This window comes from Stenella coeruleoalba, assembly GCF_951394435.1.
Source record: "Stenella coeruleoalba genome assembly, chromosome: 15".
In the NCBI taxonomy this organism is placed as follows: Eukaryota; Metazoa; Chordata; class Mammalia; order Artiodactyla; family Delphinidae; genus Stenella; species Stenella coeruleoalba.
The window spans coordinates 23,712,744-23,737,696 of record NC_137161.1 but is presented as its reverse complement, the minus strand read 5'-3'; the positions used below and the strand labels follow the sequence as shown (position 1 = coordinate 23,737,696).

The following is a 24,953-nucleotide window of genomic DNA, read 5'->3' as shown; positions in this document are numbered from 1 at the left end:
ACCTCTAAATAGTCCATTACATACCTCTAACAGATTATCTTTAACACAACCACAAAATCATGACCAACGCGACAAAATTAGCAATAATTTCTTAAAATCCAATACCCAGTGTTCATTTTCCCAAATTACCTCAAAAATGTCTTTAACGGTTGTTTGCTTGCAACAGGATCCAGAGAGCATCCACACATCATCGTCTCTTAAGGCCCTTTTCATTTACAGCAGTCACCTTGCTTCTCTTTTCTCCCTATATCTGTTGAAGAAATTAGTTATCTATTTTATATATAGCAGTGCGTATATGTCGATCCCAATCTTCCAATTTATCCCTCGCCCCTTCTTACCGCATGGTAACCATAAGTTTATTTTCCACATCTATAACTATGTCTGTTTTGTAGATAAGTTCATTTGTACCCTTTTTTTAAGATTCCACATATAAGCAATATCATATGATATTTGTCTTTCTCTGTCTGACTTAGGTTCACTTTTACCATGTCTCTCTTCTGCATGTAGCCTGAGTAGATCTACAGGCCTGACTGGATTGACTTTTTTGGCGAGGATGCTTCCCAGGTGGTGCTGGTCCCCCCTGTTGCATCACATTAGGAAGCACTTGTGACACAGGCCGTCCCCCTCTTAGCGACGTGAAGTTTGAGCAGTTGCTTCAGGTGTGTCAGCCTGACCCAACCACTATAAAATTCCCTCGGGGGACTTTATTTTAAAAAGGTTGCCTAAGCCCTAACCGCAAACTCCTGAATCAGAATCCCCTCCACCTGTGTGTTGAAAAGGCTCTCCTGGAGAACCACTAGAATGTAAAGGGGATTCTGATTCTCCACTTCTTTGGAGTCTGTGCGAAGGGCGATCTGGCCCACCACACCTTTAAGCTGATTTCGGGGAGTCTCCCAGGCACCCTGTGTCCTCATCCGTTTCCAATGGGTCAAGCAGTGAAGTCAGCAGAATTCACTAAGCTCTGCTGGGGAGGGAGCCCAGCCCTGGGGAAGGTGACAAGACGGGAAGCGTCATGGGGACCAGCCCTTCACAGGGGACAGTCCTTCCACAGTTACTACAGTGGTTCCTCCCCACCCTGGGAGCTAGACTGGGCAGGGTGGTGAGGAAAGGAAAGTTCTGAGTGGTTGAGACGTTCACACAGTAAGCGGCAGAAGAACAGAGAAGAAAGCCAACAAACGAAAATTCCCGGGAGGCTGCATCACGCCCTCGCTGAGTTTATGTGGAAATTAAACGAGATAATGTACAGGTGCTCAATCGATCTTGGTTCCTTTGCTGTCCTTCCAAAAACCATCCTAGGGCAATGGCTGCGTCCCAGTTCCTAGCAATCTATTGCTGGGGTTATGAACTGCGTCTGGATAGTTCATGCTTGGTTTTCCAGAGCAAAGTCCTGACTCTCATCCAAAGAAGACATTACTTGTGTCAAACCCAGGACTCTGAATTTTTAACAATCACCCCAGTTGGTTCTGCTGCAGATGGTCCAAAGACAACACCTGGAAAAAATACTGAACATTTGGCACTGTTCCATCCTGGCTTGTCCAGCACAGAGCTTTCCCTCAAGGAGCTCATAGTCCTGGAGCAGAAGACAGTGTGTGCTCCTGGCTATGATGTAGGGTGGAAAGTGGTCAGGGCCATAAAGATGATACAGATACACTGCTGGGAAAGTGTATAGGAGGAAGCAGTCATTGCTGGTTAGGGAAATCGAGGAAGGCTCCCTGGAGGATGTGGCATTCAGCTGAACTTTGAAGGAGTAAGGTTATTCCAGGTAGAGGGGACAGCATTGGCAAAAGAATAGAGGCAAAAGGAAATGTTGTAACCTTTGGGAGGGTTTCAGGAGTCAATGAGATGGGACTCACCAAAGATGGAGGTCCCAAGAGAAGGAAATGAAGCAGAGACAAGATACACTGGAGTAGCCAAGTAGACTGTTGGGTGCTTGCTAGGAAGCCCAAGGACTTGAGCTCCCAGCTCAAGGGAACTCTCCCTGCTGAGGATGCTGGTCCTCCATACATAGCTTAACGTGAACTTGCTAATTAACCGTGATAGTTCTGTGCCTGGAGGTGGTGTGAGTGCTTTCTGTACCTTGCCTCATTAATCTTCACCCCATTCTTATGACGAAGGTACCATTAATCCCTTTATTTTACAGAGGAAGAGATTTAAAATGTCACACTGCTAGGACATGGCAGAGCCGGGAGTCACGGCAGTCAGACCCCCAGGGACTACACTTCTGACCACTCTGCTTCTCTGCCTTTCATCCTCTGGGGTGGTGAAGCCCTTACCAGCCTCCTGCCCATTAAGCATGTGGGTCTTCTCCATCCCTCTGCTTTTTCTGGAGTTCTCCTGCCCCTCCACACTCTCCTTCCATCTCCCCAGAGCAGCCCCCACTTAACAGGTCTCTTGGGTTTCTGTGCAGTAGGATGCCAGCTCCCCAGCTCTCCTCTGCCTTTTGGTCCCTGGAACAAACCCACAGACCCCTTTCCTTCAAGGGCTTACTCCTGTTCTCTGCAGAGACCCAGCACAGAGGCTTACAGAGTAATAGACACAGGCTGAGGACAAAGGTTTAGAGTCTAGCCAGGCGCTCAGAGCCCTGCTCCCTGGTTCTCAGCTGAAATCCCTGCGGATGCTCCCTGAGGAAGAGCCTAGTCAGGAGACAGAGGCCCAAACAGCTTGTCCCGGGTCACAGAACGGGCCAGGAGCAGAGCCAGGACCGGACCCCAGGAAGCAGGGCTGCCTTCCATTGGCGCGAGCAGCCGCCTTTGTTTGGGATGGAGCTCAGAGATGAGCTCACCCTTCCCCGCTGCCAGAGGGGCCAGGACCTGAGGAAGGAACTGGGGGAGGCCTGGCCTCCTCATGCCAGCCTGCCCTGCCCCAGCAGAAGGCCAGCCCCAGGCTCTTGGCCAAACTTCCCCTGATCTTGCCCATCCACCCTTCGCTGAAGGTACTGGTGGTGTCCGCGGAGCGGCCGGCATGCATGTGTGTGTGACTGAGTCTGCCCCATAGGCTATTCTCTCTTCCCAAGACCTTAGCCAGGAAGGCCAGACACAATCCCCAGGCTCATCTGACCCTCGTGGGGCCCTCAGCCGGGCTGGGGTACGGCAGCTTGGCCAGTGCCACTGGGGCCAGAGTGAGCACGAGGACTCCTGACCACCTCCTGGGCTCTTGGCAGCCTCCCCTGCACTTCAAGGTGGCAGGACTGGACTGTGACATGCATTAGCGCTGGGCAACAGAGGCAGGGCTCAAGGGACATTCAGATGCCACAGGTCAAGGCAAGCAGGAGTCTATAACTGGACGTAATATGAGTCAGGACTGTTGATTCGACGGCCTGCTCAACTCCCTGCCCCTTGCATTTCTTCCCCAAAGCCAGGGCTGCTTAATCCCCTCGAAGTCAGGCCTTGCCCTGTCCCAGGCCTGACCCAGAAGTTCAGGGGAGTTGGCTTTAAGAGGATCTGGTTGCTGGGACCCCAAGTGCCTCGTGCTTCCTTTTTGGTCAACGGGCTTGTTCCAGGGACCAAGCTCCTGTCTTATGCATGGTGACAACAGGTGCCATGCAGCATCATGCCCTTCACACATCTTATCCTATCCGGTCCTCACACAACCCTCTGATGTAGGTACGACCTCCGCATTGTGCAAATAAGGAAATTGGGGCTCAGAGGGTAGACCTGACCGAATTCACAAAGCTCACTGGGGTAGAGCTGGAAATGAACGAGACCTGTCCTATTCAGGGGCCCAGGCTCACGACCACTCTGCTGTGTTGCTGCCTCAGCTTCACCCTCGGGATCCCGTGTCCCACTTTCAGTACCTGGACCTTTCGTTTTCACTCGCATTTGAGTCCCTGCGTTGATCTTGGCCATAGCTCAGTCCTTTCAGGACCGAGAGCTGCTGCACGACCAAGGCTCCTCCTGCCCCCGGGTCTCTGAAGATGACCGCCAGCCTGCCGCCCCCAGGACTCCCCTCTGCCCGTCACACCCCCTCTGCCTTAGCTCAGGCTCTTTTCATCTCTCACCGGGACCCTCATACTGGCTTCCAGACCAACCCCACTGATTCCCCTGCCTCTGGTCTCATCACCCCCTAATCCTTCTTCCAACTGCAGCCAGAGTGATTTCATCATGTCACCACCAGCCCCCCTGTCCCCGACACCAACCCTGCTTAAACCCCCCACTGGCCAAGAAGCCAATCCAAATTCCTTTGCATGGCATCACAAGCCCTGCGTGCCAGCCTGGCTGACCTCATCTCCCTCTGGCCCTCCCCCCCTGCTTTGTTCCGGAGCCAAGTGGAATGAAACTGCTTGTCCCTGGACGTTGTTCATAGCATTCTCTCAGCCAGCAATGCCACCTCCGCCCCTCTCCCTCTCCTTCCCACTGAATCCTTTCTGCTGACCAACTTCTTATCTTTCTAGACTCACCTTAAGCTTCACCTTCATGAAGCTTTCCCTGAACATCTTCCTTCAAGCGTAAATGACTCCTCCTTCCTCGGAATCCTCACTCGACCCTTATAGACAGCTGTAGAAGCACCTGGAACACTAATTTCACTTATTTTGTTTCTCTGTCCCTATCCACCACTATACGGAGAGTTCTGGAAGGTAGGGGTGTGTATGTCCCAGTGTCCGGGACAGGGCCTGGCACAAAGCTTATGCTAGGTGTTTGCTGAAGTAATGGATGGACTGACTGACACCTGAGCGGGTGCCCTGGGCACCTCCCCATCTCCCCCTCCACAGGGAACGACCTCTTCCTGGTGGCCGTGCATGAGCTGGGCCACGCGCTGGGACTGGAGCACTCCAACGACCCCAGCGCCATCATGGCACCCTTCTACCAGTACATGGAGACACACAACTTCAAGCTGCCTCAGGATGATCTCCAGGGCATCCAGAAGATCTACGGTGTGTGGCAGGGGGGAGGGGCCACCGTTCCTTCCTTGGGCTGGGCCATGACTGCCTGCCTGTCGGGGCGGAGGGTTGGGGGGCGGCTGGGGACCTGGGCCTCTGACTGCTGTCTGCAAGGCTCCTCCCCCACCCCCCTCCTTCCCTGCACACTTGGGAAACCCAGGGGAGGGTCTGAGCTGCAACTGGGAGGGACAAAAGTGAACAGAGAGCCTCCCACTCCCCCTACTCTACCCGCCTCCCCCCTCCACACACCTCCCTCTCACCTCCTGTGGTTCCCTCTCAAGGGGTCCCACCTCTAGCCAAGAGAGTCACCCATCTGCCCAAGTAATGGTGATACAATAGGATAAGTATTATTACCAGAGCTTTTTTCTTAAACAAGAAAAAGACAAACTAGGCTGATATCTTGATAAGATTTGAGGGGCCTGCTACCATGCCACCCCATTCTCTGTTCACACTGGTGTGGGAAGTTCTTGTTCTCGTCAAGTCGGTGGAGATGGGAAGACCAGTTTATTACGGCAAACGCATGTCCACGTGGCACGGCCCCTACAGCCCCCAGGCTGTGCAGTACGGGAGGAGGGCTCTTCTTGGAGGCCCTGAGGACCTCACAGAGGAGGTCGCCCCACCCAAAGCCTGGAGGATGGGCAGGATCTCCACAGGTGAGGCAGCAGAGGACTGGACAGGTAGTGGGGACTAGGAAGTCTTTTGAAAATAAAATGGACGCTATTTGCTGATAGATTAGACACAGGGGTGAGGTTTCTGGCTTTTGTAACTGTGGAGCAATAGATTGACCTCTGTAGCTCAGAGATGTGGGCTGGAATATTGATCTGAGATCTCTGGTGTTCAATACGGTAGCCACTAGCCACATGTGGCTATTTAAATTTATATTAATTAGAATTAAATAAAATTAAAACTTCAGTTCTTCTGCCGCACTAATAACTAGTCGCTCATTTCAAGTGCTCAATAGCCACACGTGGCTAGAGGCTCCTGTATTGGACAGTGCAGATACATAGGACATGTATGTCATCATAGAACGTTCTGTGGGACGGCTTGAACGGAGGTCTTTAAAGCCATGAACCTGGAAGAGATCCCTTCGGGTAGTGATTCTCAACTTGGCAGTGCATTGGAATCACCTTGGGATTTCAATTTTAAAAAATACTGGGGCTTCCCTGGTGGCGCAGTGGTTGAGAGTCCACCTGCCGATGCAGGGGACACGGGTTCGTGCCCCGGTCCGGGAGGATCCCACATGCCGCGGAGCGGCTGGGCCCGTGAGCCATGGCCGCTGAGCCTGCGCGTCCGGAGCCTGTGCTCCGCAACGGGAGAGGCCACAACAGTGAGAGGCCCACGTACCACAAAAAAAAAAAAAAAAAAAAAAATACTGATACCCAGCCTTCACCCCCAGAAATTTGGTTTTAATTGGTCTGGGGTAACTTCTGAACATCGGGGTAGGGGGTTTTAAAAGTTCCCCAGGTGATCCTAATATCAACCCAAGTTGAGACGCACTGACCTAGGACCAAAATAGAGAGAGAAAGACAGAGAGAGAGACAGAGACAGACAGACAGACAGAGAAGGGGACGGGAGGGGAGAGGAGAGGACCCAGGGTCATGCCGACCTTTAGAGCCGGGTGGATGAGGAAAGGCCGCCAGCAAAGCAGGCTGAGAAGGAACAGTACACGAGGTAGGAGGAAAACCAAGAGAGTGCAGGGTTCTGGAAAAGAGAGAAAAGTGTTTCAAGGAAAGTGTTTGTATGATCTTGCTACTCAAAGTGTGGGCCTCAGACCAGTAACTCTGGCATCACCTGAGAGCTTGAAGAAACACAGAATCTAAGGCCCCACCCCAGACCCTCTGAGTCACAATCTGCATTTTATCAAGATCCCTGAATGATTCATATGGACGTCAAAGTTTGGGTCAAGTAATGTTGGATTTGGCAACATGGAGGTCATTGGTGATCTTGATAGCAGTTTCAATGGGTGACGAGGCAGAGGCCATGCTGGAGCAGGATAAAGAATGGGGGGAGCAGACAGAGAGGGTAGGGGACACTGAGCCTAAGAAGGGACATGTCCTCTCTCGTAACAGGAGAGAAGAAAGAGAAGATACCAGATTTGGGGGTGGAAAGATGGGAGTTCCCATTTAATGGCTCTTTTCATGGATTTTCTCAAAGACTGGGGGAGTAAACAATGGGGGGGGGGGGACAGGAGGCTGGAGTGTGACAGGCTTGTCTCAGAGCTGCCCGGGTGAGGATGAGGCAATGGCAGCAGGGGGCAGGGCACGCCTGGCCCTTCTCTAAGATGCAGCCCCTCTCTCCAGGACCCCCCGCGGAGCCCCTGGAGCCCACAAGGCCCCTCCCCACACTCCCCGTCCGCAGGATCCACTCACCGTCTGAGAGGAAGCATGAGCGCCAGCCCAGGCCCCCTCGGCCGCCCCTGGGGGACCGGCCAGCCACACCAGGCGCCAAACCCAACATCTGTGACGGCAACTTCAACACGGTGGCCCTCTTCCGGGGCGAGATGTTTGTGTTTAAGGTAGGACCTCGGGGCTCCCCTTCCACTCCTTCCCCCACCTGGGGCGGGAGAGAGCTGCTGCTCTGGGATTAGGCCTGCTGTGGGGCCTGGAGGGGAGCTAGCCCAGCGGCCAGGTCATGAGGTCTCTTCCTGGTGCTGCTGGGTGAATGGACTTGTTTCCAAGAGGGAGGCGGGAAGCGGTGACCCTGCCCCTTCCTGAGGGTTAACGGTGGGGGAAAAGTGCTGGAGACCGGCCTCCACTCTGTGACTCTGAGAAAGTCACCTCCCTTGTCTGGACCTCAGTTCCTCCATCTGAGGGCTGGGAGGGTCATTTCTCTAATGAAGGGTGTGTGCAGATCAAAGGAGTCATGGCTGTGAAGATGTTGGCTTGGAGTAGGGGCTGGCACAGCAGTGGCTGCATCTGTCTCCGGATCCTGCCAGGGCTGGTTCAGAGGACCGCCTGACAGGAAGCTGGCCAGGCTACATCTTGTCCCCTAGTCTGTTCCTGTCCCTCTAGCCATGGGTTGCAGGGTGGCAGCCTGCTCAGTGTGTTGCAGTTGGGTTCTCAGGGAAGCAGGCTCTGGGACAGTGTTTGGGATGCAAGATTTTGACCAGGGAGCACCTCTGGGATCCACATCTGTGGGAAGGAGGGGAGGGAAGCACGATGGGGCAGGAGAAGATAAGCAGCAACTAGACCCACTGCAGACCCGGCCACGCCCACAGCGAGTTCCGGAGCTAGAATGGCCCGTCAGAGTTGTCCCGTGTTGGGCCCCAAATGGCTGAAACTTTATTCAGTCAATGGGTGAGGGGGCATGACCTTGGGGGAGCTCTCTGGAGCTAGGCCATCCCCAGCGAGGTTGACAGTTGAAAACTGCCTGCTGATCACACTCCCGGCCACCAGCACAAGAGGCCCTCTGCTGACAGCGTGTCTCTGTCACTGGCTGGTTGTGGAGAGCTGCCCCACTCACCTTGTGGAATTCTCGCCAGCAAGCTTTGAGCTCTGACCAAGAATCAGGCGACAGGGGTCAGCCCCAGTCCTGCTCTCACTGTGTGGCTCAAGGAGAGTCACTTGGCCTTCCCTAAGACTCTGTGTATCTCAGATCTACTTAACAGGAGTTGTGAAAGTCAAAATAAGGTTTAAAAAACTGGATGTGAAAGTGCTTCGTAAAACACCTTAAAAAAAAACTTTTCTAGCTTTTGTACCTTTTTTTTTTTGGCTGCGTTGGGTCTTTGTTGCTGCGCGCAAGCTTTCTCTAGTTGCGGTGAGCGGGGGCTACTCTTTGTTGCGATGCGCGGGCTTCTCATTGTGGTGGCTTCTCTTGTTGCAGAGCACAGGCTCTAGGCACGTGGGCTTCACTAGTTGTGGCATGCGGGCTCAGTAGTTGTGGCTCGTGGGCTCTAGAGCGTAGGCTCAGTAGTTGTGGTGCACAGGCTTAGTTGCTCCGCAGCCTGTGGAATCTTCCCGGACCAGGGCTTGAACCCGTGTTCCCTGCATTGGCAGGCGGATTCTTAACCACTGTGCCACCAGGGAAGCCCCTGTACCATTTTTATGAATCATGTTCATTCTTCTGCACCCTTGGATCCTCCAACTGAACGGTTCCTAAGCAAGTCTGGGTTTTATCATTCCCATTCACACATAAGAAAACCGAGGTCCTAGGAGGTTACAGGCCTCGCCCAGACTGCCTACCAACCAGGGCTGCAGTGGGACCAGGCACCAATTTGAGGAGGAGGGCTTTTTTCACATTCTTGGCCTATTGAGCTGCCATTTACTTAACATTGACTATGTGCCCTGTACTGTTCTAGGCACTTCACCTATAATCTCTCATCTGACCCCCACTATTACCCCCCTTTGCAGGTGAGGCTCTTTAAGTACTGAGCCCCAGGTCACGCAACTGTAAGAGGAGGAAACTGAATTCACACCCGGGGCTTGGGGGAATTTCCACGGCTTGCTTCCCACAGACCTTACCCTGCTGGCTGGAGCCAGCCGTGAGGAGGGCACTCTGCCCGGGCTCAGTGACCAACCCCTGCTTCCCACCAGCCTGGGGAGGGGCCCCGCTGACGTCGGTGACTCTCTGCTGCCCTCAGGTGGTCATCCCAGGCCCTGCATCATCCCTTCCAGCTCCCCGCGACGCCTCCTCTGCCCACCAGGCCTGTCTGCTGGCTCTGTCTCATGGCCCCTTGGGCAGCAAGAGCCATCAGGACCCTTATGTGAAGAGAGTTGATGGGCATTTTATCTTCCTCATTGGGCTTTGAAAGATAGAAGCAGACATCAGGGAGGGTTGCAAGGCTGGGCCCAGGGGAACGTGTTGGCTTGTTGGGGCCTGAGCCCCAGGGCCGAGATCACTGGGTTCAAAGGCTATGCCCCTTTCTTTCCTTGCCTTAACCCCCAGGATCGCTGGTTCTGGCGCCTGCGCAATAACCGGGTACAGGAGGGCTACCCCATGCAGATCGAGCAGTTCTGGAAAGGCCTGCCCGCCCGCATAGACGCAGCCTATGAAAGGGCTGATGGAAGATTCGTCTTCTTCAAAGGTAACGTGGCCTGTGCAGAAGGACCTGGCACGCTTTCCTGCCCTTCTCGGGACCCCCTTTTTCCACCTGTAAACTGGAAGAGGCAGGGTGGGAGGCAGATGAGCTGCAAGGGTCCTTCTAGCCCTAACAGAAACACTGCCATCTGACAGGACAGATCCCTGCAGGCAGAGAAATTAAGTCAGGGAGTGACTGCTGAGGGTCTGTATGTGCCGAAGTTGGTGGGGTGACAAGCCTCACCCCCACAAAGTATAGGGAGGTGCAGACAACTGAAGACCATCCAGTGCTCCATGGAAGGCCACCCTGTGAGTTCTGTAAGAGCCTGGAGGGGGGGAGGTCACGCAGGCTGCAGAGGCCAGGGGAGGAGGGGAACTAGCTGTATGGCAGGCCCACCCTGTGCTAGGTTGTTTCACTTCGATTATCTTGACTTGGGCCAGGCCTCAGAAGAGTAAGATTCAGATAGTGAGGAGTGAGAAAAGCATTCCAAGGGGAAGGAACAGCATGGGCAAAGGAGTAGTTCAAAGGGCTTTAGAAGACCCACCAGACAGCCCTGGAGCCCCACCGGAGAGCTGTGAGAAGTGGCCTGGAAAGGTAGTTTAGGGGAGAGTCCTGAGGAGCCCTGGCTGCCCGGCCGGACTGTGGTCTTAACCCATCAGGGCAATGCTGGAAGTTCACTGTTTGTTTCTGAGCAGCAGAGAGCCAGAGGGCAGGCGGCAATCCAGGCAGAGGCAGGAGGCCGTTTCTGAGACGGCTGCTGGAGTTGACGAGAGCGATGTCTGTAAGGCCTGTACCAGGGAGGAGCAGTGAGGCTAGGAGGCTGACAAGGCCTTGTGAGAGGCTAAGTGCTGAGAGGAGAAGGAAAGAGAGGGTGATGCCACCTTCTTGGGGACACTGGGAGGCAGACAGGTGGTGAGGGAGGGAGCCCCTGGGGTGGAGAGGAGGAACTCCGGAAGCCGACCTGGAAATGCCCAGAGGACGGTGGGCAATCAGGGTCCTGGGCCTGGTGCCCAGGTCCACTGGGAGAGCGGCAGCCTCAGAGTTGGGTGTCACTGGTAGAAGGCTGGGGGAGTACTAGTGTGTGTGTGAAGCCGTGAGAGGCTGAGGTCACCCGGAAAGGAAAAAGGAGCAAGTCACACGAAAGGAAAAGAGGGTGGGGCACGGAGCCTGGGCAGCGTGGGGCGAGCTGCCCAGGATCTGAGACTGGATTCTGGCTTCTTGCCCCCTAAGCTCTGCCTGAGCCAAGAGGCCTCAGCCTCCTCCGCCACAGGGATCAAGCAGGACCAGGGCCGTCTCCCCCTGACACTGGCTCCATGAGTGACTTTGGTCCCAGTGGATGATGGGCAAGTGGCTCTATCCACAACCTCCAGCATGAATGACCGAGGAAGGCTAATCCTGGGTTCCTCTTGGCCACAGGTGACAAGTACTGGGTGTTTAAGGAGGTGACGGTGGAGCCTGGGTACCCCCACAGCCTGGGGGAGCTGGGCAGCTGTCTGCCCCGAGAAGGCATTGACACAGCTCTGCGCTGGGAACCTGTGGGCAAGACCTACTTTTTCAAAGGCGAGCGGTACTGGCGCTACAGCGAGGAGCGGCGGGCCACGGACCCTGGCTATCCCAAGCCCATCACCGTGTGGAAGGGCATCCCCCAGGCTCCCCAAGGGGCCTTCATCAGCAAGGAAGGATGTACGTAAGAAACCGGCCGGGTTTTGTGAGGGGGAGTCTGATTTTACGTGGGTCTCACCGGGGCCCACGGGCATACTCTCAAGGTATCCAGGTTTGAGAAACACCGCCTGGTGGTAAAGACAAGTGCCTCATATCGACCCATGTTTACACAGTAAATTAATCCTCTCTTACCAGCGGCCAAGTCACAATTTCTCATCTGTAGGGATCATTCGCAATTGAGAGATGTTTTCATAGACTGACTTCATTCCCTCAGACAGCATTTCTCAAACAGTGGTCCTCAGGTGTACTCTAGGAGTCCCTCAAGGTAACAGATCTGAAATGATGGATGTGGTGGTTCAAAGGTGCTTTTTCACAGGGCTTAAAGATAAGAGAGAAGCATTTTCTAATTATGAGACATTTCCTAAGCTCCTCCTGGAGGCCAGGCTGACTCACAGCCTCTCCCTGCTCCGGACTAGAAGCTTCTCAAGAAGAGGGGCTGGGACTTGCCAGGTGCAGAGTGGCTGTCCATGGCTATTTGTTGAATCCATCTCTGCTCATCTGGTCAAAAGCACAGACCCTGGAGCCAGCCTGGCTGGTTTCATATCCCACCTCCACTGCTTACTAAGTTTTAGCTGTTATCATCATTATTATCTTGTTGGGGTGTTTTAGTTTTTATGGAATGTCAGGTGTCATTCATTTACTCCACAATAATTGCTGAGAGCCAGGTTGTGTGGGAGGGCTGGGGATGGAGCTTAGAACAAGACTTGCCTTGCATCCCTGGCTCCCAGTCTAGAGGCAAAAAACAAAGTGGCAACAAATGCAATAAGGGAAAGCATTTGCCAGAGAGCATCTAGGGAGAGGGCCATGTGAGAGAGGGTCGTCAGGAAGGGCTCTCCAAGGAGACGTCACCGGTAAGAAAGCCAGCAGCCACAGGGGCAGAGCTGCTATTTGGTGGCTCTCCTGTGTACCTGATGCTTTACACACATGGTCTCACTTTCTGGGGAGCCTCAGAGACAGGTGACATCAAGAACTTCAGCCAATGAAAATCCCAGCCAAGGTGGGGAGCCGGCCAATAGGAGAGTGTGAGTTGCTCTGTGTCTGTGGACTGGCGGGGCGATAAGGCTGCTGCAGGAAGCCTTGTGGTGGTTGCCAAGCCCTGCTGCCTCTTTTCCTTCCAGCCCCTCCCCCAGCAGGGTCCCAGCGACCCTGCAATCTGTGTTGCACAGTCACGTGTGCCAAGCCAAAAGAAGTCCATGATAACTGCGAAGAGGTGGTGCCCTCCGTCAACGGGAGAAATCTTTCTCCCTGCCTCCCTTGGCTCAGGCAGGAGCTGGCTCAGCCCTAGAGCTACGGAGACAGTGCCATCCAAGCCTTAAGTTGGGGGCTTGATCTGACTCACATGGGGGAAGGGCGAGGCTATGGGCACAGGATGGCAGAGCTGAGACCCAGGGCTGAGAAGAGTCCTGTCTGGGAAGCACAAAATGAGCTTACCAATGCTACTTCCAGCCCCTCAGTGGCTTCCCAGCACCTTTGAGATGACAGGGTGGGCTGCTCCAGGTCCCAGGTGCCTCTCTGCAGCTGGGCAGGTCGTCCTCCATGACCAGCCACACCACTTGCAGGGTGTGCAAGGCACCGCATGCCTACCTCCAGGAGTTCCAACACGCCCCCACCACGTCACGTGCCCACCCGCCTTTCAGAGCTCCTCTTGGGCTCCTCCCAGGTGGGAGAGGCGCCCCTCCTCCACGCTGCCACAGCACCCTGGGCCCTCACGCTGGTGCAGAACAGGTGCAGGGAAGTGTCTGGGATGGTGATGATGGGCCGTGTTTCTGCAGATTACACCTACTTCTACAAGGGCCGGGACTACTGGAAATTCGACAACCAGAAACTAAGCGTGGAGCCAGGCTACCCGCGCAACATCCTGCGTGACTGGATGGGCTGCAACCAGAAGGAGGTGGAGAGGCGCAAGGAGCGGCGGCTGCCCCAGGACGATGTGGACATCATGGTGACCATCAACGACGTGCCAGGCTCTGTGAATGCAGTGGCCGTGGTCATCCCCTGCATCCTGTCCCTCTGCATCCTGGTGCTGGTCTACACCATCTTCCAGTTCAAGAACAAGGCAGGCCCTCAGCCTGTCACCTACTATAAGCGGCCAGTCCAGGAGTGGGTGTGAGCAGCCCAGAGCCCTCTCTGTCCACTCGGTCTGGCCAGCCAGGCCCTTCCTCACCAGGGTCTGAGGGGCAGCTCTGGCCACTGCCCACCGGGGCCAGCATGGCCCTAGGCCAGGGGTCATGTAGCCGAAGTGGTGGTGCATTGGCCTAGGCTGAGCATGGGGCAGGGAGTGATGGCAGCTGTGCCCCAGGGTGGGTGTCTGGCACCCAGCTGCCAGCCTTCTGTCCTGGGTAAACTGCTCCCTACTCAAGGGAATAGGCCAGGCCCCATCAGGAGGCAGGGACCATGCCAGGAGGAGGCCGGTGGTCACTGCGCCCTGTGGCGTCCACGAGGCACCACAGCGCCATCTGTACCTGGCTGGACCCAGCACCTTCTGTGGGAAGCCAGCGCTAGCGGTCTCAGCCCCATCTGGGAGATGCCACCAGTCCTGGTCCCCCATTGCCAACACCTGCTGGTCAGATGTCCCCCCACCCCTACCCCACCGTCCTCCAAGGCTACAGGACCCCTGCTGCCGACACAGTGGGCAACAAGCCTGGGTTTCCTCTGCTGGCAACAGCAGATCCCTCAGGAAACCTGCTCCACACGTCAGGGTCTCCTGAGACCCAGGATTTAGGGTCACATGCTGCAGGCAGGGCTGTGGCCCAGCTGGGTCTGACAAGGACCCAGCTGTCATGTCGTGAATATTTCAATGTCCTGTCACTATTGTTTAAAGTCCCATTCTGCAAAGGCTGCTTGAGGCTTTAGGTGAATTAGAGGTGACTGTCTTGGTGATGAGGCCAGCCCTCCCCCCAGCGATAAGGACCAAGGTGCTGTTAAGGCCACTCTAGTGCCCAGACACGCCAGGAGCTGGGCCCCGCTAATGAGGCTGAAGGGCTGGAGCAGGAGCTGACCCCATCTCGGAGGCTGATCTGAGTTTGTAGCTGTCCTCCACTCTCCCGTTCCTCTCCCCATCCCCCAAGTCCCTGGCCCTGCTCCAGCCTGTCGCTTGTGGCCTGAGGACTCAGCCTGACTAGTGAGGTGAGACGGAAATAGCTCTGGGCCAACATTCTCACGGCCTTGGGTTAAGGGGCCCAGGGCAGCCTTCTGAAGTGCTCAGAGCCCACATCCCTAGCTACCCTGAGACCACTTCAATCTCTCAGCCCAGAAGCAGTGTTTATACCATGAGCTTGGCCCCTGCTAACCCAGCTCTCTGGGCCCATCACCCTGCATTGCTCTTCGGAAAGGGGCAGCCACAACTGGTAACAACCCCAAGCCTAGGGGCCCGCCCCTCACTGTCTCTGGCAGGAATTCCTAGGGCTCAGCTTGCCTCACTCCAACCCAGTAAGAGGCAGCCCTGCTTGTCACTACGGAGCCGGAGGCAAAACCAATGGGTTCAACTATGTCCACGGGCTCCCTGCCAAATCCAAGCAGAGGTGTCAGTCTCCAGGGTGCTGGCAGGGCCTCTGAGCCTGCATGGGCCTTGCCCCCACCCCGTGGCCTCTGGGCTTTGAGTCTGCTTAACCTGTAGCAGACAGGGACTCTGGGAGCTGTCTTGAACAAAATCTCTCATCCCAGAGACACCTATATGGGTCCACTGTGTTCCCTGTCATCATCCTGTTTTTTCTTATTTTGGCCAAGGGCGGGCTCCCTGGGGCGGGTGGGGAACAACTGCAGAGATATTAGTGATTCATAGGTTTGTACAGTGTTTTATACTTTGCAAAGCACTTTATTAGCTCACCCCTGTCCGCTCACATGTAACTCATGCAGTCCCTGGGAGGCCAAGGGTAACTCTCCCTGTGCCCTCAAATGACGCACGGAGAGGCTGTTACCTGCCCAGGCCACCCAGTGGGCCTGCTAGACCCCTCTAGGGTCCAAGATGAGATCACAAGTGTCTCTTTTATCCATCTTTTCTTGGCCTCCCTTCTCCCCTTCCGGGTCCCTCTCCACTCCTCAGGTTGGTGCTCTCACTTCTTGAAAGCTCTAGGCCCCCCAGGCTCCCCACTGGCTCCTGGTACTACCGAGGTCAGCTGAGAAAGAGCAGGAGATGGAGGCAGGCAGCCCAGGCTGCAGATGTGAGGGATGCAGGGCCAGGCCCAGAGAGGGCTCAGCCTGGAGCCTTCCAATCATGGATTCTCCTGCCTTGTGGTCATCCGTTTGTCCATCATCCCAGGACAGGGCAGACAGAGGGGCAAAGCACTGGAAGCCCCAGAGCCCAGCTTCCCCTCAGTCTGGGGAACATCACAGCATTTCAGTGTCAGTCACATTTTAAACTGATCAGCCTTTGTATAATGTTTTTTAAATCATTTCTAAATAAAACAAAAATACAGAGTGTGTCATTTCCCTGGGATGTGGGAACAAGGATCAGGTTCTGGGTGGCCTTAAGAAGCTTCTGGGAGACAGGGTGCTTTGCGGTGTCTGGGAGGTGCCCCATGCATCTCATCGGCCGGCCCAAAACTCAGACGCCCCCTCTCCAAAAGGCTGGCCCTGGAGGCCCTCGGTTACGGGGTCTCAGGAAAACAGCCAGATAATGCCAGGGTGGCACCCAGGATGGCGGAGCAACCCCTCCCAGGAGAGGTATGGGCAGGTTCACTGTGGCAAGGTCTTTTCTCAAGTCAAGGCACATGGTGCCATGACCAAGGACAAAAGCAAGAGCTCAGTTCTTGGCAACAGGGAAAAATGAGGTGAGATTAGGTCAGCAGCCTTGGGGTCTTCTTACCAAGAGCCCTGGCCTGGTTCTGGAAGCCAGTGACAGGAAAGGCTGCCCCAGCACCCAGACGGCTGGAGAAACTGTGGGGTGGGGATGAACACGAAGGTCTGAGCTGGGCTGGGTGCAGGCTGAGAAGCCAACGAATCTGGGGTAGCGGGAGGGGCCAGAGGCAAGACGGTGTCCCAAGGCGAGGCTGCGGAGGAGGCTTTCTTCCAGTCCCCAGCGAGCTCCCCGACTCTCCGCGCGTCTCCAGGGTGGCGGAAGGTGGGGAGAGACGACAAGGACCCGAGCAGGAGAGGCGTACAGGATGACGGGAGGCGGCGGGCGGTAAGGGCGGAGAGCGACGAGTCAGTACCAGGAGGTGCAGACGATAAGGAAGCGCACGTCGTCCAGCGGCCCCCAGGCTCCGGGCTCTGGCCAGGGCCGCACAGGGCCCTCGGGCGCCGCGGGCTGGGGTTGGGGGTGGGTCTGAGGTTGGGGCTGGGGCTGGGGCTGCGCGGGCTGCACCGGCTGCGCGGGCTGCACCGGCTGCGCGGCGCCCTGGCCACCGCTCAGCTGAGCTCCCATGTTCTGCAGGACGAGAGGCCCGTCAGGTACGGGACGGGCCGCACGCCACCCCCGCCCCGGCAGGGCCCGACCCTCACCTCGCACCGCCCGAGCCGCCGGTCAGGAGAATCCCAGAGCCGGCCTCCACTTCCGGCTCGCCTGCGCAGCACCGTCAGCAAGGACTGGCGTTGTGACGCCACGGCGCACGAACCCCGCCCTCTGACCGCCAGCGAGGAAGGTTTCAGGGCACAGGGGCGGGGCCCAGCAAACCCGACCCACCCACCAGCAACCGGCCACACCCGCCCGAAGCCCCGGGGCTCCGCCCCGCGAGCAACTCGGAGACGCTTGGAGCCGCCCCAGCTACCCTCGCCTCTCCAGCCCGGCTCCGCACCCACCCAAGGCCCTAAAGGAAAGGGCCTACCGAGATTGGTCTGAGGCGGTCCTGGGCACCTAGCAGCCAGGCCAGCAAACCTCCATCCACCCTGGGTGAAAGAGGACAAGACTGCCCTGTAGCCAGGTGCCCCAGAGCCCTTCAGGATCCTCACACTGGCCTAGGAGAGAGTTGAAACAGAGTCATCTTTGAAGCCAAAAGTATGAGGCTGAAGTTGTGTGGAAAATGGGAGAAGTACAGTGGAGAGTGCTGCTTCCTCTTGTCCTGGGATGAAACCGCCCATCTGGTGATGGGGGGAGAGGAGTGGGAGACTGTAGAACTAAGGGGTGTGTGTGCATCCTACCCCACCTCCCCCCGGAACAATGGTGGGGGGCTGAGTGCAGGCTGAGGTCCCCAAATAACACACTCAGAATGGCCGGAAGAAGCTGCCCTTTAATGGGTTGGCACAGACAACAGAGCTCTCAGCCAGAAGCCATAGGACCTGTGGCAGGTTTTTGCAGTAACTATAGATTCAGGAGATGGGCACAGGAGAAGAAGGGCTGGGCGTCCAGCCACTGAGTCCAGGTGAGCTCTCTGCCACGGCCCTGCCAGCATCCAGGACAGACTGGGTGGGGCGTGGAGACGGAGCCAAAGTCCAGAGCCAGGAGCCCATGAAGAGTATGGAAGGTGACTCAGGTGAGGCTAGAGAGAGAAGGAGCATTGTCAGTAGGTGCTTCACAGAGCACAGCTCACCCTCCACTCTCAAGGTGCTTGCCTCCACCCTTACCCCAGGACCTCTGTTCCAGCTCAGCCCCGAAGAGCCACACACAGAGGCCCCTCCAGATTCCACTGCTCCCACAAGTCACAAATCCAGTCTAGCACTCTCAGTGCTTAAAAACTAAAAGTAACTCCTCCACTCGGGTGGGTGAACTCAATAACTTATTCAAATCGTTACTGATCATAAATCAGAGCCTCACAGGTCAAGCCCAACAGACATTAGACAAGGGAACAAGGTGGCTCAGAGAGGGTAAGGGACAGGTCCAGGCCCCAAATCCTCTAGTGGCAGGGCTGCGGCCAGAACATTCTTCCTGGAGGTGATAATCATGTGCACGATTATAAACATGAAGTATGTATTTCTTTTTTACGGCTGCCCCTCACGGCTTGTGGGATCTTAGCTCCCCGAACAGGGACTGAACACAGGCCCTTGGCAGTGAAAGCACCAAGTCCTAACCACCGGACCACCAGGGAAATTCCCTTAAGTACATATTTCTTCTTTGTTTTTCTTTTGTTATCTGAAGTTTTTATTTCTTTTTAAAGTACTAAAAAAGTTGGATTCTATCTTAGTTTTCCTAGGATTGGCTTTTCCTCATAAAATCTTAAGTAGAAGAAATGAAAGAACTTTGGGGAAGTTGAGGTACATATTTCTAATCCCCGACCTGACACCTTCCTTGTGAGGTCTCATGGGCACCTCAAACTCAAACAGGTTCAAAACCAAAGGAGGCTAATGAGTTTTGTCTCTTCTTTTCCAACACCCATGTCTTTATCTTAACTGCAATGCTGACCAGGGCTGCTGACTGCAGGCAGCTCTGCCTGGCAGTTTATGAAGTTTCACCATTAAATATAACATTTGCTGTAGTTTAGTAGGTAACAATTATCAGGTTACAGAAATTTCTTTCTGTTCTTAGGTTGCTAAGAAGTTTTTTTTGTTTTGTTCTTTAATTAAATGGTTAATTGTGGAAGTACTGTTTTCTTTATGAGGTTCAATGTTCCAAAAGGGGAGGAAGGGTATATTCTATTCATCACCCCATCACTACTGTCTGGCACATAGTAGGTGCTCCAAAAAAAGTTGTTGAACAAATAACAAAACCACTGGTACCACTTTCCTATTCAGACCCTTTCAACTGCTCTCCAGTGCTGACAGCAGAGCTTGTCAGTGTGGTCTCCAAACTGCCCTCATCAGAATCACCTAGGAAAGATTATTAAAACAGCCACACATGGTTGGGTCCCACGCCAAACTGAGGGAATCAGTATCTGAGGGGTGAAGGCAAGAAACTACGTTACAAGTATCCGAACATAAAACAAAGGTCAAAACACCTACAGTCAAAACTTCTTGACATGGGCATTCGGAGTCCTCAACACTGGGAATAAAACCTTTCCCCTTCACACCTTCCACACTTCCCCATCCCTGGTTCTGTTTGAAGTGCTTCCCCACCCTATCTTCGCATTTTCAATTACCTACTCATTTCCCTGAAGCCCAGACTAAATGATCTGTCCTCCCCAAAACCTTCCTGGATTCCAGAAAAGTGTATCACAGGAGCTTCCAAAACCACAGAAGGCACCTTTTACTTCTTCTTTGAAGGTAGCTAACTTATATATGGCCACTACATCTTCTCTCCCCTGCTACAATCTAAGTCCCTCTCAGAGGCAGGATGTAGCACTAAGCTGCCGGACTATCCCACGTGGGGTCTTGTCCATAGGGTTCAATGAACATCAAGCAATTGAATGAATGAAGGAGGGAAAATGAAGGGAAATTCTGCCCCTGCTAAGTAGGGAGTCTGCTACTGGACACCTGCTCTACTTTGGGGTTTCTATCCTCATAAAGACTCCTGTGCTAGCTGGGTATGGCGTGCCTTGAGAAGGATCCTAAATGGGGGGGTGGGGGGGAGGCACTAAATATCCAGCACCTGCTGCTCTTCCAGAGGAAGAGATTCTAGAGCCTAACACCCCAGAACCTTCCAGGGTTAGGGCCCAAGAACCCACTCTTGTTTTAAACCCACAAAGTCCAGATGATGGTGATTCTGATGCATTCCCCATACCCCCGAGTCCCTTAGGCACCTGGGTCTCCTCAGTTCCTAAAAGCAGCCTTCCCTCCTTCCTTCAATTAAAAAGCTCTTTCCTGTCTCAGGCTACTGGCTGGGGACACTGACACACAGGCAAATACAAACTGCAAAAGAATGTGGTCAGTGATAAAATAAAAGACAGACTACAGAAGGGATATACTGAGCCAGTGTCTTCAAAGACAGCAGTGGGCAGATACTCAGGAAAGGCTTGTGGACTGTACCCTGTGCTTGCTCAGCAGTGTGCAGATGTGGCCTCACACGCAAGGAGAACCTACCAGTATGAATACAGTGTGGCTCCCATTACAGGTGGCATCTCCCTCCTCTCCCCTCCCCTCCCCTCCAAAGAAGAGAGGCCCAGATACCTGTCAATGAGGGAATCCCGCATGCTGGTAGCAATGGTGCTAGGCTGGGCTTCATTCAGCTTGAAAACACTCTCCACCACTGACAGCTCTGTGCTGGTCGTGTCCAGGCCACAGAAGGCACACCAGTCGTTCACTACCATCCCAGCGGCGACCACCTCGCTGCCTCGGTTCACAGTGCCCGCCTGCCAAGGGACGGCTCGGTGTGGATCATGGCACCAACAGCCAAAGTCATGAGGACTCTCCCCAAACCCTTCTCCCTGACCCTCAGCCCAAACCCAAACTGTGACAGGTAACAATCTAGATTCCCGAATACTGGGCAAAGGGATCTGCTCCAGCAGGAGACAGAGCTCAGAGAATAAGACTGCTTACCACAAGGGGGACCTGAAGGAGAGAGGACAGCTCATCCTGGTCTTCAATTGAAGTCTTGGGATGCACCAGCCCTCCCTGATTGCTGAAGACACAGTAGCTTCCTACCAGCACCTGGTCAGCTATTGTCTGTCTGAAGACTTCCACCTTTAGCACATCAGCCAGGATTTCTTCTGTTTCCTGTCAGCCAAAGGTACTGTGCTCAGCGCCCAGAACAAGCAGATCAAAGAACCCAGGGCCTCCACACCAGACCCACCCAGGGCATGACTCCCTAAGCTCACTCCTCTGCTATGTAGCTGCATATGGAAGCTTCACCCAGAAAAAGGAGGGAATACAGCTTGGAGCAGAGTCTAGACCAGCTATGGAGCCCCTAATATCCATGCATGCCCTGAAGAGCCAGAGGCTGGTCTCCACATTACCCTCCTTTCCTCTAACCCACAGGCAAGAGTTCACCTGTCAATCTTCTCTCCTAGCCCTGGCTTCAAGACCAGATGGGTCAATCTCCCTGATTCTGAAGGACTAATACACTCCCTAGCTTCTTTCTGACACTGATCACACCATGGAAGGCCTCTGTTCACTATTCCAACCAATGTCTGAACTGCAGGAGCCCAGGTATAAAGAGAAACCACAAGAGATACCCCTAATTCCTGTCTGATGGGCAAGAATGGTGGCTAACCGCTGACTCGGCTAATATCCTGTGACTCCTGGGCCGCCTCACCCTGTCCAGGTCTGGGTGGACTAAGGCCACGTAGTCATTGCAGGTGGTGACATTGCCCAGGGCCGAGAGCCGCTCCTCCACCCGCCGGATCTGCACTGAGTCTGGGAGGCAGTTGCGAATGTGTTGCAGCTCCTGGTCGGTGGCGTTGCTGGGCACCAGGAGACCATGCCTGTTCCCTGGGGAGACCCAAATTAGGGAAGGTGGGACAAGGACGGACCATGAATACACAAGATGCCTGCTGAGCCCTGGGGGCTGGGGATACAATCCAGCCCAATTAGCTTCCCCAGCAAAGCTTCAGACCCAGACCCCAGTCCTCCAAACCACTGATCCATACAACACCCGGGGGACCAGGAGTCCCACTGGGCAGGCCAGAGATGACCTAGGAGTTTGTCCCAACACATCCTGCCCAATTCGCCATCATCAGCCAGGAGGAACCAGGACTAACAGGAAGCGCTCTTGGGCATTAGTTGCATTTTAAGAAACTGAAGTAACACTCCACACCTACCAGAATGGCTAAATTTTTTAAAAGAATGTCAATACCAAGTGTTGGCAAAGATATATGGAGCAACCAATAGGAGTATAAACTGGGCAACCACTTCAGATAATTATGTGGCATCATCTACTACATTGAATACCCAGCCATTCCTCTCCTAGGTATTATATATCCAATAGAAATACATACATTTGTTCACTAAGAAACATAGCAGCAATACTCATACCAAACTGAAAACTACCCAAATACCCACTATCAAGAGAATGAATGAATACACCGTGGTATACCTACACAAAACACAGTACACGGCAACATGAATGAACCACAGTTATCTTGTGACAACAATGACTAAACCTCTGCCTAACTCTGCAAGGTCACAACTCTGAACTTCTCAACTATAAGTTTCTCCCATCATAAAAAAAAAATCCCCCAAAGATCAGGTTAAGATCTCCCTTGTTACCTAAGAACTAGCTTCAAGTCCAAAGGTCATGGTTAGGGATAAGAATGTTCGGCCTGAATAAGAAAATACTCAAGAGTCCAAAATCATCAGGCTTATAAATAAAAATAAAGGAACAAACTCCTATTTGAGCAAAACTAGAAAGAAGGGGAGGCAGTAAAGGCAGACAGATCCAGCTCAAAGAAAAGACAAATGGCCAGAGTCAACCGTGCTGAGGGCTATAGGGGCACATGGTAAAGGGAACTGAAGATTAAAATGGGTAACTGAACAGTACACCCCAGAATCTTAGCTTGTCATTATTATTTTTTTTTTTTTTTTTTTGGTGGTACACAGGCCTCTCACTGTTGTGGCCTCTCCCGTTGCGGAGCACAGGCTCCAGACGCGCAGGCTCAGCGGCCATGGCTCACGGGCCCAGCCGCTCCGCGGCATGTGGGATCTTCCCGGGCCGGGGTACGAACCCATGTCCCCTGCATCGGCAGGCGGACTCTCAACCACTGCGCCACCAGGGAAGCCTAGCTTGTCATTTTTTAGAGGCAGAAACAGACGCTCCGAAAGTGGAAGCAATTTGCCCAGAGTCAGTGGCCGAGGAGAGATGACAATCCAATCTTCCCTCACACCAGGTGTGGAACTGGGTGAGTCACTTGGGTTCTTTGAGTCTCAGCTTCCTCATCAGTCAAATTAGGCCAATAATTCCGACCTCCCAGGGTCTTCGTGAACAAGGACTGAAACAAGGGTAAAAGTGAAAGCCCTTAATGTTATTTGTGATTACAATGATCCAGAAGCCTTTGCCAGAGGTTGTCCCTGATCTGTTGACACTTAGGGTCCAGCACAGGCCTGAGAGATTCTGTAGTCCCTGGAAATAATGGATGAAAGCCCAGGAATCGCTGGGTCACCCGGGGTCCCTTCTAGGAGTATAATTAAAGGCGCTGGGAGGCTCCATTTCCTCCCTCGGCGACTTCCAGCGTGCTTACCCACACACATGCGCCCGATGATGCGGCAGCCGGCGATGGAGGCGTGCACCACAGGGATGGTATCAGCAAGCTCACCCTCGAACACACTGCAGGGACAAGGACTCGGTGGTCACGGGGCTGGGGGGCCTGAACCCTCCCTCTGCCCGAGCCCCAGACTCCCAAGTACTCCTCCCAGCCACCCACCCACACACTGCCCACGGGCCCCGGGCTCCCGCCGCACCTGTAGAAGTTCTCCGACCCTCCGATGGCCACCAGGCAGTAGGTGTTGGTAAGTTTAGCAAAGCAGCCGATCTCACAGTTGTTCTCGAACGACGCTCGGACCGCCATGAGGCCTAGGGGCTGCGGGACAGGGAGCTCAGGGCCAGCGGATCCTCTCCCGGGACAGGGTGCTCCAGCTTCGACCCTGGGTCCGGGTCCGGGTCCCGCGGCCTCCGCGCCTCAGGCCCCGCCGCGACCCCGCCCCTCTCGGCCCCCAGCCCTCGGGGCCCGCCCACCTAGCCCCTCCAAACACGACAGCCCCGAATCCTTCGGCCCCCAACCCTCACGACCCAGGGCGTCCGGAGCTAACCCTGCCGGTGTCTCGCCACAACCGCTCACCACGTAAACGAAACCTCCGCACGCGCAAGAGGCCTCCTCGGCCCTCGGTAGGTTTCCGTTTCCGCCTCCTCCCTGGGAGACTTCCGAGAGAACGCGGCGCACGCTGCCACGCATGCGACCACTCTAGCGCCAGCCTCTGGGAGCACTCTATGGCTGCAAGTGGTCCTGTCTCTACCCCGCCTGGCCCCGCCTCCAGCAGGCTCGCATTCATTCATTTATTCATTCAGTCAGGAGCTTTGTAGGAGATAATATCGACCCAGACCTGTGCTGGTTGGATGTGAGGCATCAGAATGGAGGAGCCAGGGATGTCTCGCAGAAGATGGGTTGATGATGGAGTTATATCTTAGTTCCCCCACCAGGCATCGAACCCGCGCCTCCTGCATTGGAAGCGGGAAGTCTTAACCACTGGACCGTCAGGGAAGTCCCAGACGGAGTTATACCTTGAAGTAAAGCCCGAGGAGGAAGAGCAGGTGTGGGAGAGGTGAGGGACAGAGTGAGGTGTCGGACAGATGCCCAGGCCGGATCTGGAGCCCAGGGGAGACTGAAGGGCTGAGATGTGGAGCTGAAGCCTGGGGTGGATGAAGTCACCCACGGAGAAGGTGTCCATCACGGAGAAGTAAGACCACGACAGAGGCTGGAGAAGGAGGCGCGGCCAGAGGATGAAAGGAAACCATGCTGAAGAAGGTATTGGAGAGGAGAGGATGGACGAAGCCGGGTGTCAGGGAGGGTCCAGAGTGGGCAAGGGTGTAGGGGCTGATGGGCAACCACTTTCTGCCTCCCTCCCCCACCCCCGACCCCGCCCCGCCCGCAGATGGTGGCAGTC

At 54.7% G+C, this 24,953-nt stretch overlaps 3 protein-coding genes across 4 annotated transcripts in view; 1 reads left to right on the top strand and 2 right to left on the bottom strand.

Moving 5' to 3' along the window:
• The window catches only part of MMP24 (matrix metallopeptidase 24), a gene marked incomplete at its 5' end in the record, with an annotated part of 43,811 nt that extends 30,081 nt beyond the window's left edge, over positions 1-13,730 (top strand). Inside the window, 5 exons of the mRNA XM_079945738.1 lie at positions 4,709-4,870; positions 7,177-7,391; positions 9,761-9,899; positions 11,310-11,576; positions 13,388-13,730. Of these exons, the coding sequence (XP_079801864.1) occupies positions 4,709-4,870; positions 7,177-7,391; positions 9,761-9,899; positions 11,310-11,576; positions 13,388-13,725 (1,121 nt within the window). The 3' untranslated portion in view covers positions 13,726-13,730. The remainder of the gene's footprint in view (positions 1-4,708; positions 4,871-7,176; positions 7,392-9,760; positions 9,900-11,309; positions 11,577-13,387) is intronic.
• A 69-nt stretch (positions 13,731-13,799) lies between these two features.
• On the bottom strand, positions 13,800-17,112 carry MMP24OS (MMP24 opposite strand). The gene is made up of 2 exons (XM_079944148.1): positions 17,055-17,112; positions 13,800-16,980 (listed from the first exon to the last, which is right to left on the bottom strand). The coding sequence occupies exon 2, from the start codon at positions 16,975-16,977 to the stop codon at positions 16,759-16,761; it is 219 nt and encodes a 72-aa protein (XP_079800274.1). The 5' UTR covers positions 16,978-16,980; positions 17,055-17,112; the 3' UTR covers positions 13,800-16,758.
• Positions 17,113-17,739: 627 nt separating this feature from the next.
• Positions 17,740-24,212, bottom strand: EIF6 (eukaryotic translation initiation factor 6). 2 transcript variants are annotated; one of them, XM_079944145.1, is made up of 7 exons: positions 24,131-24,212; positions 23,754-23,872; positions 23,534-23,619; positions 21,613-21,788; positions 20,898-21,074; positions 20,529-20,710; positions 17,740-18,028 (listed from the first exon to the last, which is right to left on the bottom strand). In XM_079944145.1, exons 2-7 carry the CDS (start codon positions 23,858-23,860, stop codon positions 18,019-18,021), a joined length of 738 nt encoding a protein of 245 aa, XP_079800271.1. In that variant the 5' UTR covers positions 23,861-23,872; positions 24,131-24,212; the 3' UTR covers positions 17,740-18,018. The 2 variants fall into 2 exon arrangements, with proteins under 2 accessions (XP_079800271.1, XP_079800272.1); XM_079944146.1 differs by having other exon boundaries at positions 24,102-24,180.
• Between the last annotated feature and the right edge of the window lie 741 nt (positions 24,213-24,953).

Excerpts from the sequence above, each read along its gene's own strand:
- MMP24OS (XM_079944148.1), bottom strand. The coding sequence starts at position 16,977 with ATGGGAGCTCAGCTGAGCGGTGGCCAGGGCGCCGCGCAGCCGGTGCAG.
- EIF6 (XM_079944145.1), bottom strand. The coding sequence starts at position 23,860 with ATGGCGGTCCGAGCGTCGTTCGAGAACAACTGTGAGATCGGCTGCTTT. Across the intron at positions 23,620-23,753 it reads GGGTCGGAGAACTTCTACAG|TGTGTTCGAGGGTGAGCTTG; the intron begins GTGCGGCGGGAG and ends TTGTCCCTGCAG. Across the intron at positions 20,711-20,897 it reads TCCTTCAGGTCCCCCTTGTG|GCGGGCACTGTGAACCGAGG; the intron begins GTAAGCAGTCTT and ends GTCCCTTGGCAG.